This window comes from Pelodiscus sinensis, chromosome 15 (genome assembly GCF_049634645.1).
Source record: "Pelodiscus sinensis isolate JC-2024 chromosome 15, ASM4963464v1, whole genome shotgun sequence".
In the NCBI taxonomy this organism is placed as follows: domain Eukaryota; kingdom Metazoa; phylum Chordata; order Testudines; family Trionychidae; genus Pelodiscus; species Pelodiscus sinensis.
In genome coordinates this window covers 9,629,303-9,645,073 of record NC_134725.1, presented here as the reverse complement: position 1 = coordinate 9,645,073, position 15,771 = coordinate 9,629,303, and the positions used below count along the sequence as shown (strand labels likewise).

The 15,771-nt window shown below is 39.0% G+C and overlaps 1 protein-coding gene across 9 annotated transcripts in view; it reads right to left on the bottom strand.

Moving 5' to 3' along the window:
- CIT (citron rho-interacting serine/threonine kinase) overlaps positions 1 to 15,771 on the bottom strand; it is a 150,594-nt gene that overhangs the window by 80,283 nt on the left and 54,540 nt on the right. For all 9 annotated transcript variants that reach the window (XM_075898125.1, XM_075898127.1, XM_075898130.1 and 6 more), the window contains exons 14-15: positions 793 to 963; positions 470 to 523 (exon numbers count right to left, since the gene is read on the bottom strand). In XM_075898125.1, the coding sequence (XP_075754240.1) occupies positions 470 to 523; positions 793 to 963 (225 nt within the window). The remainder of the gene's footprint in view (positions 1 to 469; positions 524 to 792; positions 964 to 15,771) is intronic.

Below are 15,771 nucleotides of genomic sequence, written 5' to 3'. Positions count from 1 at the left end.
TAGTCTCGCTTCCCAGAATCTTTGTTTCTCCCTATAATTCCAAGCTGCCAAATGATCCAATACACTCCTGCTCCAGATTTTCTCTATACCATTTGCTATAGTTCTACCACCACATACATTACTTTGACAAAGCATGCAGAACTAAATACATTTATTTTTCTGACTAATCATATTATTCATTTATCAATCTTTATTCATAATGATACATAACATTTTTTCTCTTTTAACACACCTCCAGCACACAATGCACATAATAGCTTGTCTTGGCATAGCTACTGTATAAGTTCAGCTGAAAACAGACAGACCAAACCGTTTTAAATCAAATCACACAAAATAGTCGATCCCACAAAGAAAAAGGGTGAAAGTCTGTTCATCCAATGACTATCCACAAATGTACTAGGTTTCTCACAGCAGTAATACACTTGGTAAGAATCAGGCAACCAACGCTACTGACACTAAAGAAGCATACCTTCTCCAGTTTGGAATACAGTTCTCCTACTTCAGTTTTCCCATGGTCTTTAGCCTATAATTTAAAAATATAAAACATATAACTGAAGAAAAGGTTTAGGAACTTGGATTTCACCCAGAATCATAACATCAGGCAGTTTAAATGTTAACAGCTTTACTGGAAATCAATGAAAGTGTTCCAACTATTCTTCTAGTACAAAAGGGCTTCAAACTATGCAATCTGTACCAAGCTTTCAAGGATTTCAATGCAACTCATTTATAAATCCCAGGCAATACACACTAGAAACTAGGAGCATAACATTTTTTCCAAGGAGCCTTCAGTACCTTCTGTAGTTTGTTGTGACAGTCAGTAGCTTTACGTTTAAATTCTTCAGCTGCCAATCTGGACTCTCTCAACTCTGATTCATAGAGGTCACTACGTCTACGTGCTGAAATAAGATCCTCTTCTAACTGATTCATCATCAACCTCATCTCTTCCACCTGAGCTTGATACTCCTGCAGGAGGAAAAGGGATGTTACAGTTTGGAAAACATAGAGGAAAGACAGACTGGCAAACAGTAAAATAGTACCTCTATGGAATAGGCAGAAAGCAGGCCAAGCATGTAAAGAGAGACAAAACCAAAACAAGAGGGTGAGAGCCAGGCAGAATGCCATATCCATTCCTTTCTGACTTGTTAATTTCAAGACAAAGAGCCATTAAGTGATTTCCCAGCCATTACCTCAGAGAAGATACAAAATGTAACCCCAAAAAAATCTGTTTTAAAGGGGTTCCACTGCAGAACACATTCATGTTTTTTTAAACAAAACAGTAAAATCTTGCATGTTATTTCTATTCCTGAAGATCAGTGGTCTAAATATAGACATATGCTTCTGAGTTTTGTGCCTCTGTCAAACATTCAGCTATATATACTCAAAGTTATTCAGATTGATCATTTGGGAATTACAAGCCTGAATGGTTGAGGTGGGTGAAGAGAAGAAAAAAATCACAGAACACTAGAACTGGAAGGGACCTTGAGAAGTCTAGTTCCCTCCACTCATGGTAGGACCAGGCATCATCTATATCATTCCTAACAGATATCTATCTAACCTGCTCTTAAATATCTTCAGTGATGGAGATTCCACAACCTGCCTAGACAATTTATTCCAGCGTTTAACCATCTTGACAGTTAGGAAGTTTTTCCTAATGTCCAACCTAAACCTCCCTTCATGCAATTTAAACCAATTGCTTCTTCTCCTATCATAAAAGAGCAAGGAGAATAATTTTCTCCCTTCCTTCTTGTAAATACTTTTTAGGAACTTAAGAGCTGCTATCATGTCCCCTGTCACTCTTCTCTTTTCTAAACTAAACAAACCCAGTTCTTTCACTTTTCCCTCACAAGTCATGTTTTCTAGATCTTTAATCATTTTTGTTGCTCTTCTCTGGATCTTCTTTAATTTCTCTATCTCTTTCCTGAAATGTGGTGACCAAAAATGGACACAATACTCTAGTTGAGGACTACTTAGCACAGAGTAGAGCAGAATTCTTGTGTCTTGCTCTCCTCATTCCTGTTAATGCATCTCAGAATCATGTTTGCTTGTTCTGCAACAGGATAACCCCATTGACTCATATGTTGCTTGTGATCCACTGTGACCTCTAGATCCTTTTCTGCATTACTCTTTCCTAGACAGTCATTTTCCATTCTGTATGTATGAAACTGATTGTTCCTTCCTACGTGGAGTACTTTGCATTTGTTCTTATTGAATGTCAGTGTGTTTACCTGAGATCATTTCTTCAGTTTGTCCAGATCATTTTGAAGTCTGATCCTATCCTCCAAACCACTTGCAATCCTTTCCCAGTTTGGTATCATCCACAAACTTTACAAGTGTACTCTCCACGCCATTATCTAAATCATTGATGAAAACATTGAACAGAACCAATCCCAAAACTGATCCCTGCAGAGCCCCATTTGTTAAGCCCTTCCAGCATGACTACGAGCCACTGATAACTACCTTCTGAAGACACTTCTACACCACACAGAAAATCAATGCTGCTGCAGTCGATCTTCCAATGTTCAATTTATGGGTGTAATATAGACCTGCTAGATAGAACTCAAACGAGCACCCCTGAAGGTGCTGGTACTCCTGCTCCTCACAAAGAGTGAGGGAAGCTGACAGGAGCATTTGCTCCCATCAGCCTCCTGCTGTGTGGATGATGTGGAAATGTGATGCAAGATACATTGACTACAACTACGCAATTTACATAGTTGGAGTTACATATCTTACATCTTCCCATATAGATCAGGCCTGCGAATGGTTATCCAAGCAGTTATGCACCCACCTCATACTAGTCCCATCTAGGTTGTATTTCCCTAGTTTATTGATAAGAAGGTCATGTGAGACTATCAAATGCTTTACTACAGTCTAGTATACTACATCTTGTACTTCCTCCTTATCCACAAGGCTTGTTATGCTGTCAGGTTGGTTAGATATAATTTGTTCTTGACAAATATATGCTGACTGTTATTTTATTATCTTCTAGACATTTGCAGATGGATTCCTTAATTACTTGCTCCATTATTTTCCCTGGCACAGAAGTTAAGCTGACTGGTCTATAGTTTCCTGAGTTATTCTTTTTTCCTTTTTTATAGATGGGCACTAGATTTGTCCTTTTCCAGTCTTCTGAAATCCTACCCATCCTTTCATGACTTTTCAAAGATGATGGCTAATGGCTCAGATACATCCTCAATCAGCTCCTTGAGCATTCTAGAATACGCTTCATCAGGCCTTGGTGACTTGAAGACATCTAACATGTCTAACTAACTGTTAACCTGTTCTTTTCCTATTTTAACTTCTGAGTCTACCTGATTTTCACTGGCATTCACTATGTTAGGCATCCAATTGCCACCAACCTTCTTGTTGAAAACCGAAACAAAGAAGTCGCAAAGTAACACTGCCATTTCCACACTTTCTGTTATTATTTTTCCTTCTTCATTGAGCAATGGACCTATCCTGTCCTTGGTCTTCCTCTTTCTTCTCATATATTTGTAGAATGTTTTCTTGTTACCTTTATGTCTCTAGCTAAAGTGAGCTCATTTTCTGCCTTTGCCTTTCTAATTTTGCCCTACATAGTTGTGTTATTTGTTTATACTCATCCTTTGTACTTTGACCCAGTTTCTTCTTTTTATAGGACTTGTTCTCGATTTTTAGATCATTCAAGATCTCCTACTTAAGCCAGGGTGGTTGTAGCCTCCAAACATCAGTTTATTGGTTTCTTTTGATAGCTAAGGGAAACAAACATATTAAACCTAAAATAAAGGTCTTTTGGAGTATAATCCTCTAGGAGTCATATCATCTGCCAAAAGGCCAATAATTTATGTAGTCCACTCCTCCATTAAACAATAAAGAATTTGGAATAAAAATTCTGGAAAAGTGCAATGCCAAACTATCAAAAACATAAAGAACATTTTGACTGATAGATCTAATTAGGGTAAGCATCCAAGGTAAGTGGGAAAGAGAGAACCTGATGTGAAAAATGAAATCTTCAGTACAGGAAACTAAATTTTTGTTTTTTTCATATTAAGAATTTGTATATTCCTTTTAAAATACAAGTGCTTACAAAAACACAAATAATGTCGTGTTCCTAAAGAGCTTGATTTTACTTATATCTGTCTCTATATCTATTTATATATATGGTGGGTGAGAAGCATGAACAGCCAAGAGTATGCTAGGCAAGTACACAACTCAGACAAAGAAGGGGAAGAAAGGACATAATGGACCACATAATTTTCTTAGAATTCATATACACAGACTACTACTCATTTCGCCCTACCAACCTGTTCCACTTCACCAACTGCTTTGACTTTTTCTCAGACTGGATAAAAAAAAAAATGATTAAAAAAATAAAATCATGTTTTTCTTTAAAATGTATTTTTAATTTTTTTTTACCTCAGTACAATACTAAATTTCTCATTTAAACTCACAATCACAATTAAATTTCATCATAAACAAGCTACAATTCATTTATAGTCTCATAAAATGAATTAAGGGCTCTAGTCCTTCCAGCCTAACTACCAGCTCTTGCTTCTTTAAAGTTCTGGGCTTGCAATTTCTATTTCTCAGAAGACTAAATTAACATATACAAAGAGACACACAGGCTAAAAGGGGTTATTTTTGTTCTATGTTTACATGATGGTGGACCTCAGCCAAACATGGCAAAGGAGTTAGTTAAGACATCGTCTTAAAACAGAAAGACAATATATAGGAAAGGACAAAGGAAGCATTGGAAGGAACAGTGAGGGGGACTGGAAAGAAAAAGGGAAGACATTATTGAACACACACACACACACACACACCTCTTCCTACATTTCCCCATTACTTCTGCCACAGAAAAACTGCCATTTCATCTGGGCATAAGAGAAACCCTATCTGGGAATATTTTGAAAAAAATTGTTCTCTGAGTATACAAGGAAAATGTGAGAGCATAAGCAGTACAAGAAGAGGACACAACGCTGAGTTGCAAGAATGAAACATTATAAAGAAAACTGCTTATTGAGAATCATGTATCAGAGGAGTAGCCGTGTTAGCCTGGATCTGTTGTTTCTGAGGCTGTGGATGGCATTGCATTCTGCACGACTGAGGTTATGAGGCAAGCGATGCTGTTTTTCCACAATTTCTGCCTGTGTACGTCGGCAGAAGCATTCTCTGTAGAGGTCCAGACTGTCATTTCGACCCTCAGGGGGAGTCCATGTGGAGTTGTTCTTCTTGTGCTGTTGGTGGGAGGATATCTGTGTGTCAATACACTGTTCAGTGTTGTGTTGAAAGTATTCTTTGAGTCAGAGATGGCGAAAGTAGGCTTCCAGATCACCGCAGAACTGTATCATGTTTGTGGGGGTAGTGGAGCAAAAAGAAAGTCCCCAATATAGGACAGACTCTTCTGCCGGGCTGTGTGTGTAGTTGGATAGATCGATAATATATATTGCTGGGTGAGTTAGGGGTACCACTGTTGTGGCCCCATGTTGCAGGTAGGATTTTAGACAGCTTACAATCCTTTTTCCCTCTGTAGAGAAGTTAAGTGTTTAATGTAGATCTCCTGTCTTATTTTAGTAAAGTCCAGCTGTGTGGAAGTGTGTGGGAAAGGTTGATTTTTTATGAAAGTCTCCAGATTGGAGAGCTCTTTTTTGATGTTCTCCTGTTTGCTGTACAGGATGCTGGTCAGGTGGTTCCTCAGTTTCTTTGATGGTATATGGCATAATCTCTCACCGTAGTCGGTGCAGTACGTTGATTGCAATGGATTTTGCACCTTCAGTCCATTTGACAAAGTGGGTCTTTGCCCAGGAAAGCTTATGCACCAATATATCTGTTAGTCTATAAGGTGCCACAGGAGTCCTTGTCGCTTTTGCATATTGAGAGAAAATGACATGGATGAAGATGTGGTTATGGTTTAGTGGATCAACTGGTTAGTAACTTAAATTATGTAATGCCTCATTCTTCAAGACTCTCTCTCTGTCTTTTAGAATAAGTGTAATTTAAGAAGTAAATTCCCAGGTTGTTTGCTATGTTGGATGTTACTAGAAAAAAGTTAAACCTAGCTAATCATTATGACTTATTAGGTAATTGAGTTTAACTAGTTAACTATGGTACAGAAAGCTGCAGTAAGAGAAATCTAAAAGTTGCCAGTAGCCACTGAGCAAAGTTCCCTGTAAGCCATGCAGCCGCGTGGCTGTTTTCTGAGCCCTACTCAGAGGTGCAGAGCTCCAGCGCAGGGAGCTCATCTGACCGAATGGGAAAGTGGAGGGAGGGGCTCTCGCCCTCTTGCTGAGGAGGAGCAGTAGCAGCAGCAGCAGCTGCTGCTGCCTAACACACAATGGAGAAGCTGGCTCAAGCCTCTACTCTGGTCCTCCCCCCCCCCATCCCACAGAGGGTCTGTACTCACTGGAGGTAAGTTCTCCAATCAAGGAAGCAGGAAATACATGAAGGATCATGTGACCCAGATCATACTGGAGGTGGAGCTCCTGGCTGAAGGGGAGGAAGAGGCTCCCCCTTCCAAGAGATGAACCCATGCTTAATTGTCTGGCTCTGAGCCATGGGGAAAAAGCTGGGTAAGTTACAGGTGCTGCCACATTGAATCAACTTCTCTGTTTCACTCTTGAATCCACCCATGCCTTGTGAACTGCTAAAAGGGTTTCCTCTTGCCCCACCTTCCTGCTTCTTCCCCAGCCCTCCCATTTGGTAATTGGCCAGGCAAGGATCATCTGTTTTCCCGTGTTCCACTCCCCTGCTGCCCATTCGGAGCAGGGCAGTTGCCTTTTTATTTCTCTGCCTCATACTTTAAGAACATAAGAAGGCCATACTGGATCAGACCAAAGGTCCATTTGCCCAGTATCCTGTTTGCCGACAGTGGCCAATACCAGAAGCCCCAGAGGGAGGGATCACAACAGGTAATCCTCACGTGATCCCTCCCCTTTCACCTACCTCCAGACAAACAGAGGCTAGGGTCACCATTCCTACCCATCCTAGCTAATAGCCATTGATGGACCTAACCTCCATGAATCTATCTAGCTCTTTTTTGAACCCTGTTAAAGGTCTAGCCTTCACCACATCCTCTGGCAAGGAGTTCCACAGGTTGACTGTGCGCTGAGTGAAGAAAAACTTCCTTTTGTTTGTTTTAAATCTGCTGTCTATTCATTTCATTTGGTGACCCCTACTTCTTTTATTGTGGGAATAAGTAAATAACTTTTCCTTATTCAATTTTTTCATACCAGTCATGATTTTATAGTCCTCTATCATATACCCCCTTGAGTATCCTCTTTTCTAAGCTGAAAAATCCAAGTCTTTTTAATCTCTCTCCATATGGGACCTGTTCTAAACACCTCATCATTTTTGGTTGCCTTTTTCTAAACCTTTTACAGTGCCAATATATCTTTTTTGATATCAGGCAACCACATCTGCACGTAGTATTCAAGATGTGGACATACCATAGTTTTATATAGAAGCAATAAAATATTTTCTGTCTTATTCTCTATCTCTTTTTTAATGACTCCTAACATTCTATTTGTTTTTTTTTTTGTTTTGTTTTGTTTTGTTTTTTGACTGCCACTACACACTGAGTGGATGTTTTCAGAGAACTATCCACAATGACTCCACGATATTTCTCTTGAGTAGTTGTAGCCAAATTAGTCCCCATCATGTTGTAAATATACTTGGGATTATTTTTTCTAATGTGCATTACCTTTACATTTATCAACATTAAATTTAATTTGCCATTTTGTTGCCCAATCACCTCTTTTGGTGAGATCTTTTTTAAGTTCTTCTGTCTGCTTTGGTCTTAACTATCTTGAGCAGTTTGGTATCACCTGCAATTTTGCCACCTCACTGTTCACCCATTTTTCTAGATCATTTATAAGTAAGTTGAATAGGAAGGATCCAAGGACAGACTCTTGGGGACCCTACTAGTTACCTCTCTCCACTCTGAAAACTTACCATTTATTCCTACCCTTTGTTTCCTGTCTTTTAACCAGTTCTCAGTCCACGAAAGGACCTTCCCTCTTATCCCATGGCATCTTACTTACTTAAGAGGCTTTGGTGAGGGATCTTGTCAAAGGCTTTCTGGAAATCGAAGTATACTATATCCACTCGATCCCCCTTGTCCGCATGTTTGTTGACCCCCTCAAAGAACTCTAGCAGTTTAGCAAGACATATTTCCCTTTACAGAAACCATGTTGACTTTCCAATAAATTATATTTATCCATGTGTCTGACAATTTTATTTTTTACTATAGTTTCAACTAATTTTTCAGTACTGAAGTTAGACTTACCAGTCTGTAATTGCCAGGATCACTGCTAGAGCCCTTTTTAAATATTGGCATCATGTTAGCTATCTTTCAATCATAGGTATGGAAGCCGATTTGAAGGATAGGTTACAAACCACAGTTAATAGTGCCACAATTTCTCATTTGGGTTCTTTCAGAACTCTTGGCTGAATGCCATCTGGGCCAAGTGACTTGTTACTGTTAAGTTTATCAATTTGTTCCAAAACCTCCTCTGATGACACCTCTGGGATAATTCCTCAGATTTGTCACCTGAAAAGAACGGCTCAGGTTTGGGAATCTCCCCAATATCCTGAGCCGTGAAGACTGAAGCAAAGAATTAATTTAGCTTTTCTGCTATGACTTTATCATATTTGAGTGCCCCTTTTAGCATCTTGAGCTTCCAAGGGCCCCACTGGTTGTTTAGCCAGTTTCCTGCTTCTGATGTACTTAAACATTTAGCTATTACTTTTTGAGTTTTGGCTAGCTGTTCTTCAAACTCCTTTTTGGCTTTTCTTGTTATATTTTTACACTTCATTTGACAAAGTTTATGGTCCTTTCTATTTTCCGCTCTAGGATTTGACTTCCACTTTTTAAAAGATACCTTTTTATCTATTACTGCTTCTACATGGTTGTTAAGCCACAATTGTACTTTTTTGGTTCTCTTACCGTGTTTTTTTAATTTGGAGTATACATGTAAGTTGGGCCTCTATTATGATGTCTTTGAAAAGTTTCCATGAAGCTTGCAGAGATTTTACTTTTGTCATTGTACCTTTTAATTTCTGTTTAATGTCCTCATTTTTGTGTAGTTCCCCTTTCTGAAATTAAATGCCACAGTGTTGAACTGCTGAGGTATTTTTCCCACCACAGGGATGTTAAATTTTATTATATTATGGTCACTATTTCCAAACGGCCCAGTTAATATTTACATTTTGAACCAGATTCTGTACTCCACTTAGGACTAAATGAAGAATATTCTTTCCCCTTGTGGGTTCCAGAACCAGCTGGTCCAAGAAGCAGTCATTTAAGGTATCAAGAAATTTTATCTCTGCATCCCGTCATGAGGTGACGTATACCCTGTCAGCATTGGAGAGGGTCCAGTGGAGGGCAACCAAAATGATTAGGGGGCTGGAGCACATTTCCTATGAGAGGCTAAGGCTGAGGGATTTGGGTTTGTTTCGTCTGCAGAAGAGAAGACTGAGGGGGGATTTGATAGCAGCCTTCAACTTCCTGAAGGGAGGTTCCAAAGAGGATGGAGAAAGGCTGTTCTCAGTAGTGACAGATGGCAGAACAAGGAGCAATGATCTCAAGTTACAGTGAGAGAGGTCTAGGTTGGTAATTAGGGAAAACTATTTCACTAGGAGGGTGGTGAAGTACTAGAATGTGTTACCGAGGGAGGTGGTGGAACTCAATCCCTAGAGGTTTTTAAGTCTCGGCTTGACAAAGCCCTGGTGGGTTCATTTAGTTGGGATTGGTCCTGCCTTGGGCAAGGGGCTGGACTTGATGACCTCCTGAGGTCTCTTCCAGCTCTATGATTCTAGCATGGGGATAGTTGAAATCCCCACTATTATCGTATTTTTTAATTTGATAGCCCCTCTAATCTCCCTTAGCATTTCATAGTCAATATCACTGTCATGATCAGATGGTAGATAATATTTCCCTCCTGCTATATTCTTATAATTGGAGCAAGGAATTACTATCCACAGAGATTCTATGGAACATTTTGGCTCATTTCAGATTTTTACTTCATTTGAGTCTACATTTTCTTTCACGTATAGTGCCACTCCCCCTCCAGCACAACCTGTTCTGTCCTCCTGATACATTTTGTATCCTGGTATGATTGTGTCCAATTGATTGTCCTCATTCTACCAAGTTTCTATTATGCCTATTATTTCAATATCCTCCTTTAAAACTTGGCACTCTAGTTCACCCATTTTACTATTTAGACGTCTAACATTTGTGTATAAGTATTTTAATAATTTGTCACTATTTATTTGTCTGCCATTTCTTTCCCCCTATTCTCTCCAATTTGCAGCCCTCCCCCACTCCATGGTAACAAGACAGCAACTCTCTCTTTCACTTACTCTATGCTTTCCTACTTTCACCCTGTTTGGAATCAGGTCAGTATCTCCTATAGTGAGAGCAAAACCAAACTTCTCCTTGCACTGTCACTGAAAAAGGGAAACCTCCCCCAGTTTCAGCCATCATTCTGATCACTTTAGGTTCCATCCCCCTTTATTTTTAACCTATCTGGTTCCAGGCCTAGAAAGCTTCCCTTCATAGCTGCAGGAAACAGGACAGCTACAGAGGCTGAAAATGGGTTTGGGGGAGGGTTTTCTTGTTGAATCAAGACATTTGGTAAGTATTTTTGGGGGAAGGGAATGAATGCTAAGTTGTGAGGAGACATTGTGAGAGATGAAACACATGGTAGGACAAGACTTTGGATAAAAGAAAAGGGCAATTGTGAAGCTGTGTTGCCTGGGAGCAGTGCAAGCTGAAACCCCTGCTAAATCTGTTCTGTAGATGTTATCTTAGGGAATTAAGGGAGAGGGACACCTTTTAGTATAGGAGTTCCTTTGGAAAGTACCTGGGGGGAGGAAGCAGATTGCATGGTGTGTATGGGCCCCAGAACGTTTGCATGATTACATTTCAAACAAAGTTTACATAGGTGTTAATGGCTTACAGTAAAAAAAAAATTCTTAACAGAATTTTTTGATTGTAGATATCTAAAACTCTGATCTTAATGGTTTTTTTAAAATCCTGTGTTACTAATTAATACATGGCAAATTGTATTGCATTAAGGCCAGATCTTTGCTATCTGGTACAGTTGTAGCTCTTACGAGTCAGAAGCAACAAGTACTAGGTGTGATGCTAGTTGTTTTGTAGGCTGAAACCTTAATTGCAAGCTCTTTGAAACATGCATCTGTCTACAAACCCTCAAATTATGTGTTAATTTGCTGTGGGGCTTCTATTCTTTGAGTTAGTGACACACACAAGGTGAAAGTTTCAAACCAGGAAAACTTGTATCTGTTTTCACAAGTCTGTTTCACTTATATTTGTATAGCATGGATCCTAAACATTCCCCAGATACACTGTATAAGCCTGAGTGAATGCCTTTTACGCTCCTTTCCAGAGTCAGTAAATACTGCATTAATATTTGCAAGGAGAACATGACTATTTCTGGTTGCCTCATAGATTTGTTTTGCATCTTAAAGCTGAGCTATGTGTGGATAATATGCATTTTGGTGTGTTTACTAGTTTGACTTATAAGAGGATGATACATGTAAATCCAAGGGTAGTGTTAATTTTCCTTTTAATTGATTTTAAATAATAATCATAAACATTGCTCCTTGTTAATTATCTCATTTTAATATAGTTTCTTCAACACCTATGGCCTGTTTAAAATATATATTTATATCTAGATTTTTTGTTTGTAGTGGTGGGTGCACATCCACACACAACCTGAGTAGTTGGTGTTGTACATAAGACATTTCAATCCACAGAAAAGAAATTTCAACCTGCCCAACGATGGAAATGATTAGAGGGAACAGTGCCACTGGGTTTCATATTCTTATTTTGTATTATACAATACATGCACCTTATTTTGGAACATGATGGTCACAGACCATAATGATGACGCCATAAGTCCATTTCTTATTTTATTTCAGCATAACTCAACTTTCCCATGGAACCCCATCCTATACGTGTTTTCTCAAGAAACAGAAGTGCAGTCAGTCTTAGCTTTTTTTGGTAATCTGGAATCAGATCTGCCTCCTTGCTGAAAAAAAATGTAAATGATTAACTGAATAATAGAATAAGAAATGAGAAGAACGACTATTCAAAATCATTTTTTATTTTTATATCAGAATCCCATTTAAGTGTAGGAAACAAGATATCTACAACAACTCAAAGTCATACATTGGTACTTCTAGCAGAAGTGCAGCAACAAAACATATTTCAGACAACAAAGTATCAGTAGCAAGCAAAATATTCCATTCAACCAGTAATACCACAACCATGGATGATTTGGTAGTAAGGACCAGCAAATACCAACAAGACACCATAGGTAAAAAGACTGCTCAGTTCATTTGAGACAAATTCTCATTTTCGCACTGCTAACAATAAACACCTTCATTGAGATAGTTAAGTCCTTACAACCAGGTTACATTCCACTTGGTACAGCAGACATTGACGGAAGATTTCTAGATATAGTATGTGAGAAGGAACTTGTACAGCAAGCAAGAAATAGGGGAAAATTTGCCAGTTTATGCTTTGTTGGGTGGAGCAAGACACACAATGATCCAGTAATATGTGCCTGTGTGACAACAGAAGATGGTATTGCTTATCTTTCAGAAACAATAGATAAATCAGGAAATGCCCACTATTTAAAAGAAATGTCAGTGAAAGCTGTAATAAACTGTCACATGCACAGTTTTGTCTCAAAACAATGCTGCAAATACAGCAAAGATGAGAACATTCTTAGAATAAGAAATGGAAGTATGCTCCTTAACATATGGCTCCAGTGCCCATTTCATGCATCTTTTATCGAAGACTTAATTACACCTTCTCCAGAAATAAAAGAAAATGTTGCTGAAGTTATAAAATACTTCCATAACCACCATTTTGGTTCAGCTTCACTGAAGAGAGCAGGAAGGTCCAAACTAATTCTCTCTCAAGATATTTGATGGAATTCTATGGTTGATTGTGTTGAACAATTTTTTAAGACCTGGCCTATTCTAATAAAACTTTGTGCAGAAAACCGTGATAAAATAAATGGAACTTTCGTACCCACAGTATCTAACACTGGATTAAAGAATATAAAGGATATGCTCAGTATACTGAAGCCTATAACCATAGCCTTAAACTTCAGAGAAAATGTTGCTGCATTGCTGATGCTGTTGAAATTCAGAAGACACTTCAAAAGACATTGACAAAAGAAATACCTCACAAGAAAGTTAAACTGTCAGGCAATGAAGAAATGAATGGATCAAACACTAACTCCACCTCATTTTTTTGCAGACATTCTTAACTCCAGATACAAAGTTAGATGCTTAACTTCTAAAGATGCTGCTGCTGCTGCCGCCATGGCTCTTCTGTTACATCAGCTATAATAAATGTCAGGCCTGGAGCAAAATCATTTAATCAATACATGTTTACTGATGATGTTTTGAACAAAGTCGCTTCCTAAATTGGTGGAAATCATTCACCAGGCACCTTGAAACAGAATGCCTTCAATTGCTAAGTCAACTTTTCACAGAAGTAGCTTCCTCTGCAGGCAGAATATTTTCATCTTTTGGCATTATTCGCTCAACACTAAGAAATCAACTGGGAGTTCAAAAAGGAGGAAAATTCGTATTTCTGGTTCAGTCTATGAATCAAAATTACAGTGGGAGTGGGGAAGATGAGAGATAGTTGTGAAAGTTTTAAGGACACAGTACATTTACTGTTCTGAGGATCTGTCCACAGAGTGAATAAAATTTTAAAATTAAAAGAAGAGAGAGAGTTTAAGGACAGCCATCAGTTTAAGGGCAACTCAGGAGACTTCTGCAGTTGCAAATATGAAACATTTATGTAACATTTAAGATGTAGATTAATAAAATATAAATGCTATTGTATTTATGCATGTGATTTAGTTCTTACCATTCCTATTGTATTGCTGCTGCACCTGAAGCAATGAGTATTAGGGATATTAAGGACTAGTCAACTAGTTGATTATCCGATAAACATTTGCTTATCGGATAGTCTGTCGACTAGTTGATTTCTGCCCTCCCACCTCCCTCCTCCCCCGCCCCTCACACATACACACACTGCTGCTTCTATAAAATAGAAGTAGCAATGGGCGGGGGGGTTATGTCAAAGAGGGAGCGCCACACAGCTGAGCCAGGGATCCACTGTACAGCACTGCCCCTTTAAAACACCAAAGCGCCATGGAGCCCGGAGTCAGCTGGGGACTCCCCTGCTACCCCCAGGTTCTGGGAAAATGCCGTATGGAACCAGGGTCAGCTGGGGAGTCCGCAGCTGACTCCAGGCTCCACGGCTGCCCCTTTGAAACACCGAGGAAGCATTTCAAAGCTGCTGCACAACTGATTCCAGGTTCAGCTGTGCAGTGCTGCCCCTTTGAAATGCCAAGACATTCTGGGGAATTCTGGGGAAATGCTGTGCAGAACCAAGGGCCACCTGGGGAGTGCCCTCGCTAAGCCCGGGCTCCATGGCTTTGAAATGCACAAGAGCCCTCTCTAGGGACTCTTGTACATTTCAAAGCAGGCACCTGCATTCAGCCCGGAGTTAGCAGGACTTCCCATTCGCCCAGGATGTAGGCGGAGTTCCACATTCCTCCTTTGAAATGTACAAGAGCCTCCACAGGAGCTCTTGTACAAAGGAGGAATGCGGAAGTGCCTATTGACTAGTTGAGTAGTGGCCATCGACTACTTGACTAGTCAATTAAACGTAATTTAACATCCCTAATGAGTGTTATGTATTATTTTCTTGAGTAATACAAATCAAGTTAACAAAGTACATTATACAAAGTATTCCCCCTTAGATATTGTAAAATCTCTATAATAAGTTGTAAATTAACATGTTTTAGAGATCAGTTTTGCACTATTGTTTAAGAAATATGCGAAGTAGTATCGGTGGGAAACTTGATTTTAAAAACAATGATATTTTTTCTCCTGATGATTTAAATCATTATTTATATTGCCTTGATTTAAATGAATCACCCTTGCTTTTTCTTGTGTTCATCTTCATATTTATCAGCTCCCTTAAATCTTCATATTTTCTGCTCTCTTAAATATCTGTCTCATATGGTTCGAGATTGTCACTAGTAGTCTTCTGCCTTGCAGTGACTGATTCATAATGCCAACAAGAAACCTAGGTGGCCCATCCAGCCACCCAAGTCCAACTTTTGTGGTCCAAAGGTGATGAAAAAAATGCATAAGCATTTTGACATCAATGTATTTGTGCAAAGAAAAATAAAGAATGGTTGGAAGAAGCATGTTCTTTGCTCAGAGATCACAATTTGGGCCAGCACTTCCAAGAATGCTCAATTTCTAGAGCAACATCACTTGATGAAGGAATGACAAGCAAGATCTCACATGCCATTGAGAAAGTTAATGCATTTGGGGATAATTAAATGAATTTCAGTTTTTCTTAATATCTAGGCTGTATAAACACCCATCCCGCTTCTTAACCAAATGCACCTAACAGTGGGCAACTGAACATAGAACAGCTGAAATGAAGGATAATCAGAGATTTAAAAATGGCATATAAAAATACACTGAGTCAAATAATACCTAGAAGTCAAGCTAGAAACGATAAAGCTCTCTTTATTCCACTGAACCCAAATTGATATTGAATTTATGGCACTGCCCTGAAATATTTAAACTTTATTTTTCTTATGGGATTTGCTCTTGTTGGCAATTTAAATTTCACCACCGAAAAAGGGTTCTCACAAGCATGACTTTTCTTAGGGTTTTCCTTGCAGGATCTCCATCCTGTGCCTCAGATCCTAATTTCCTTTT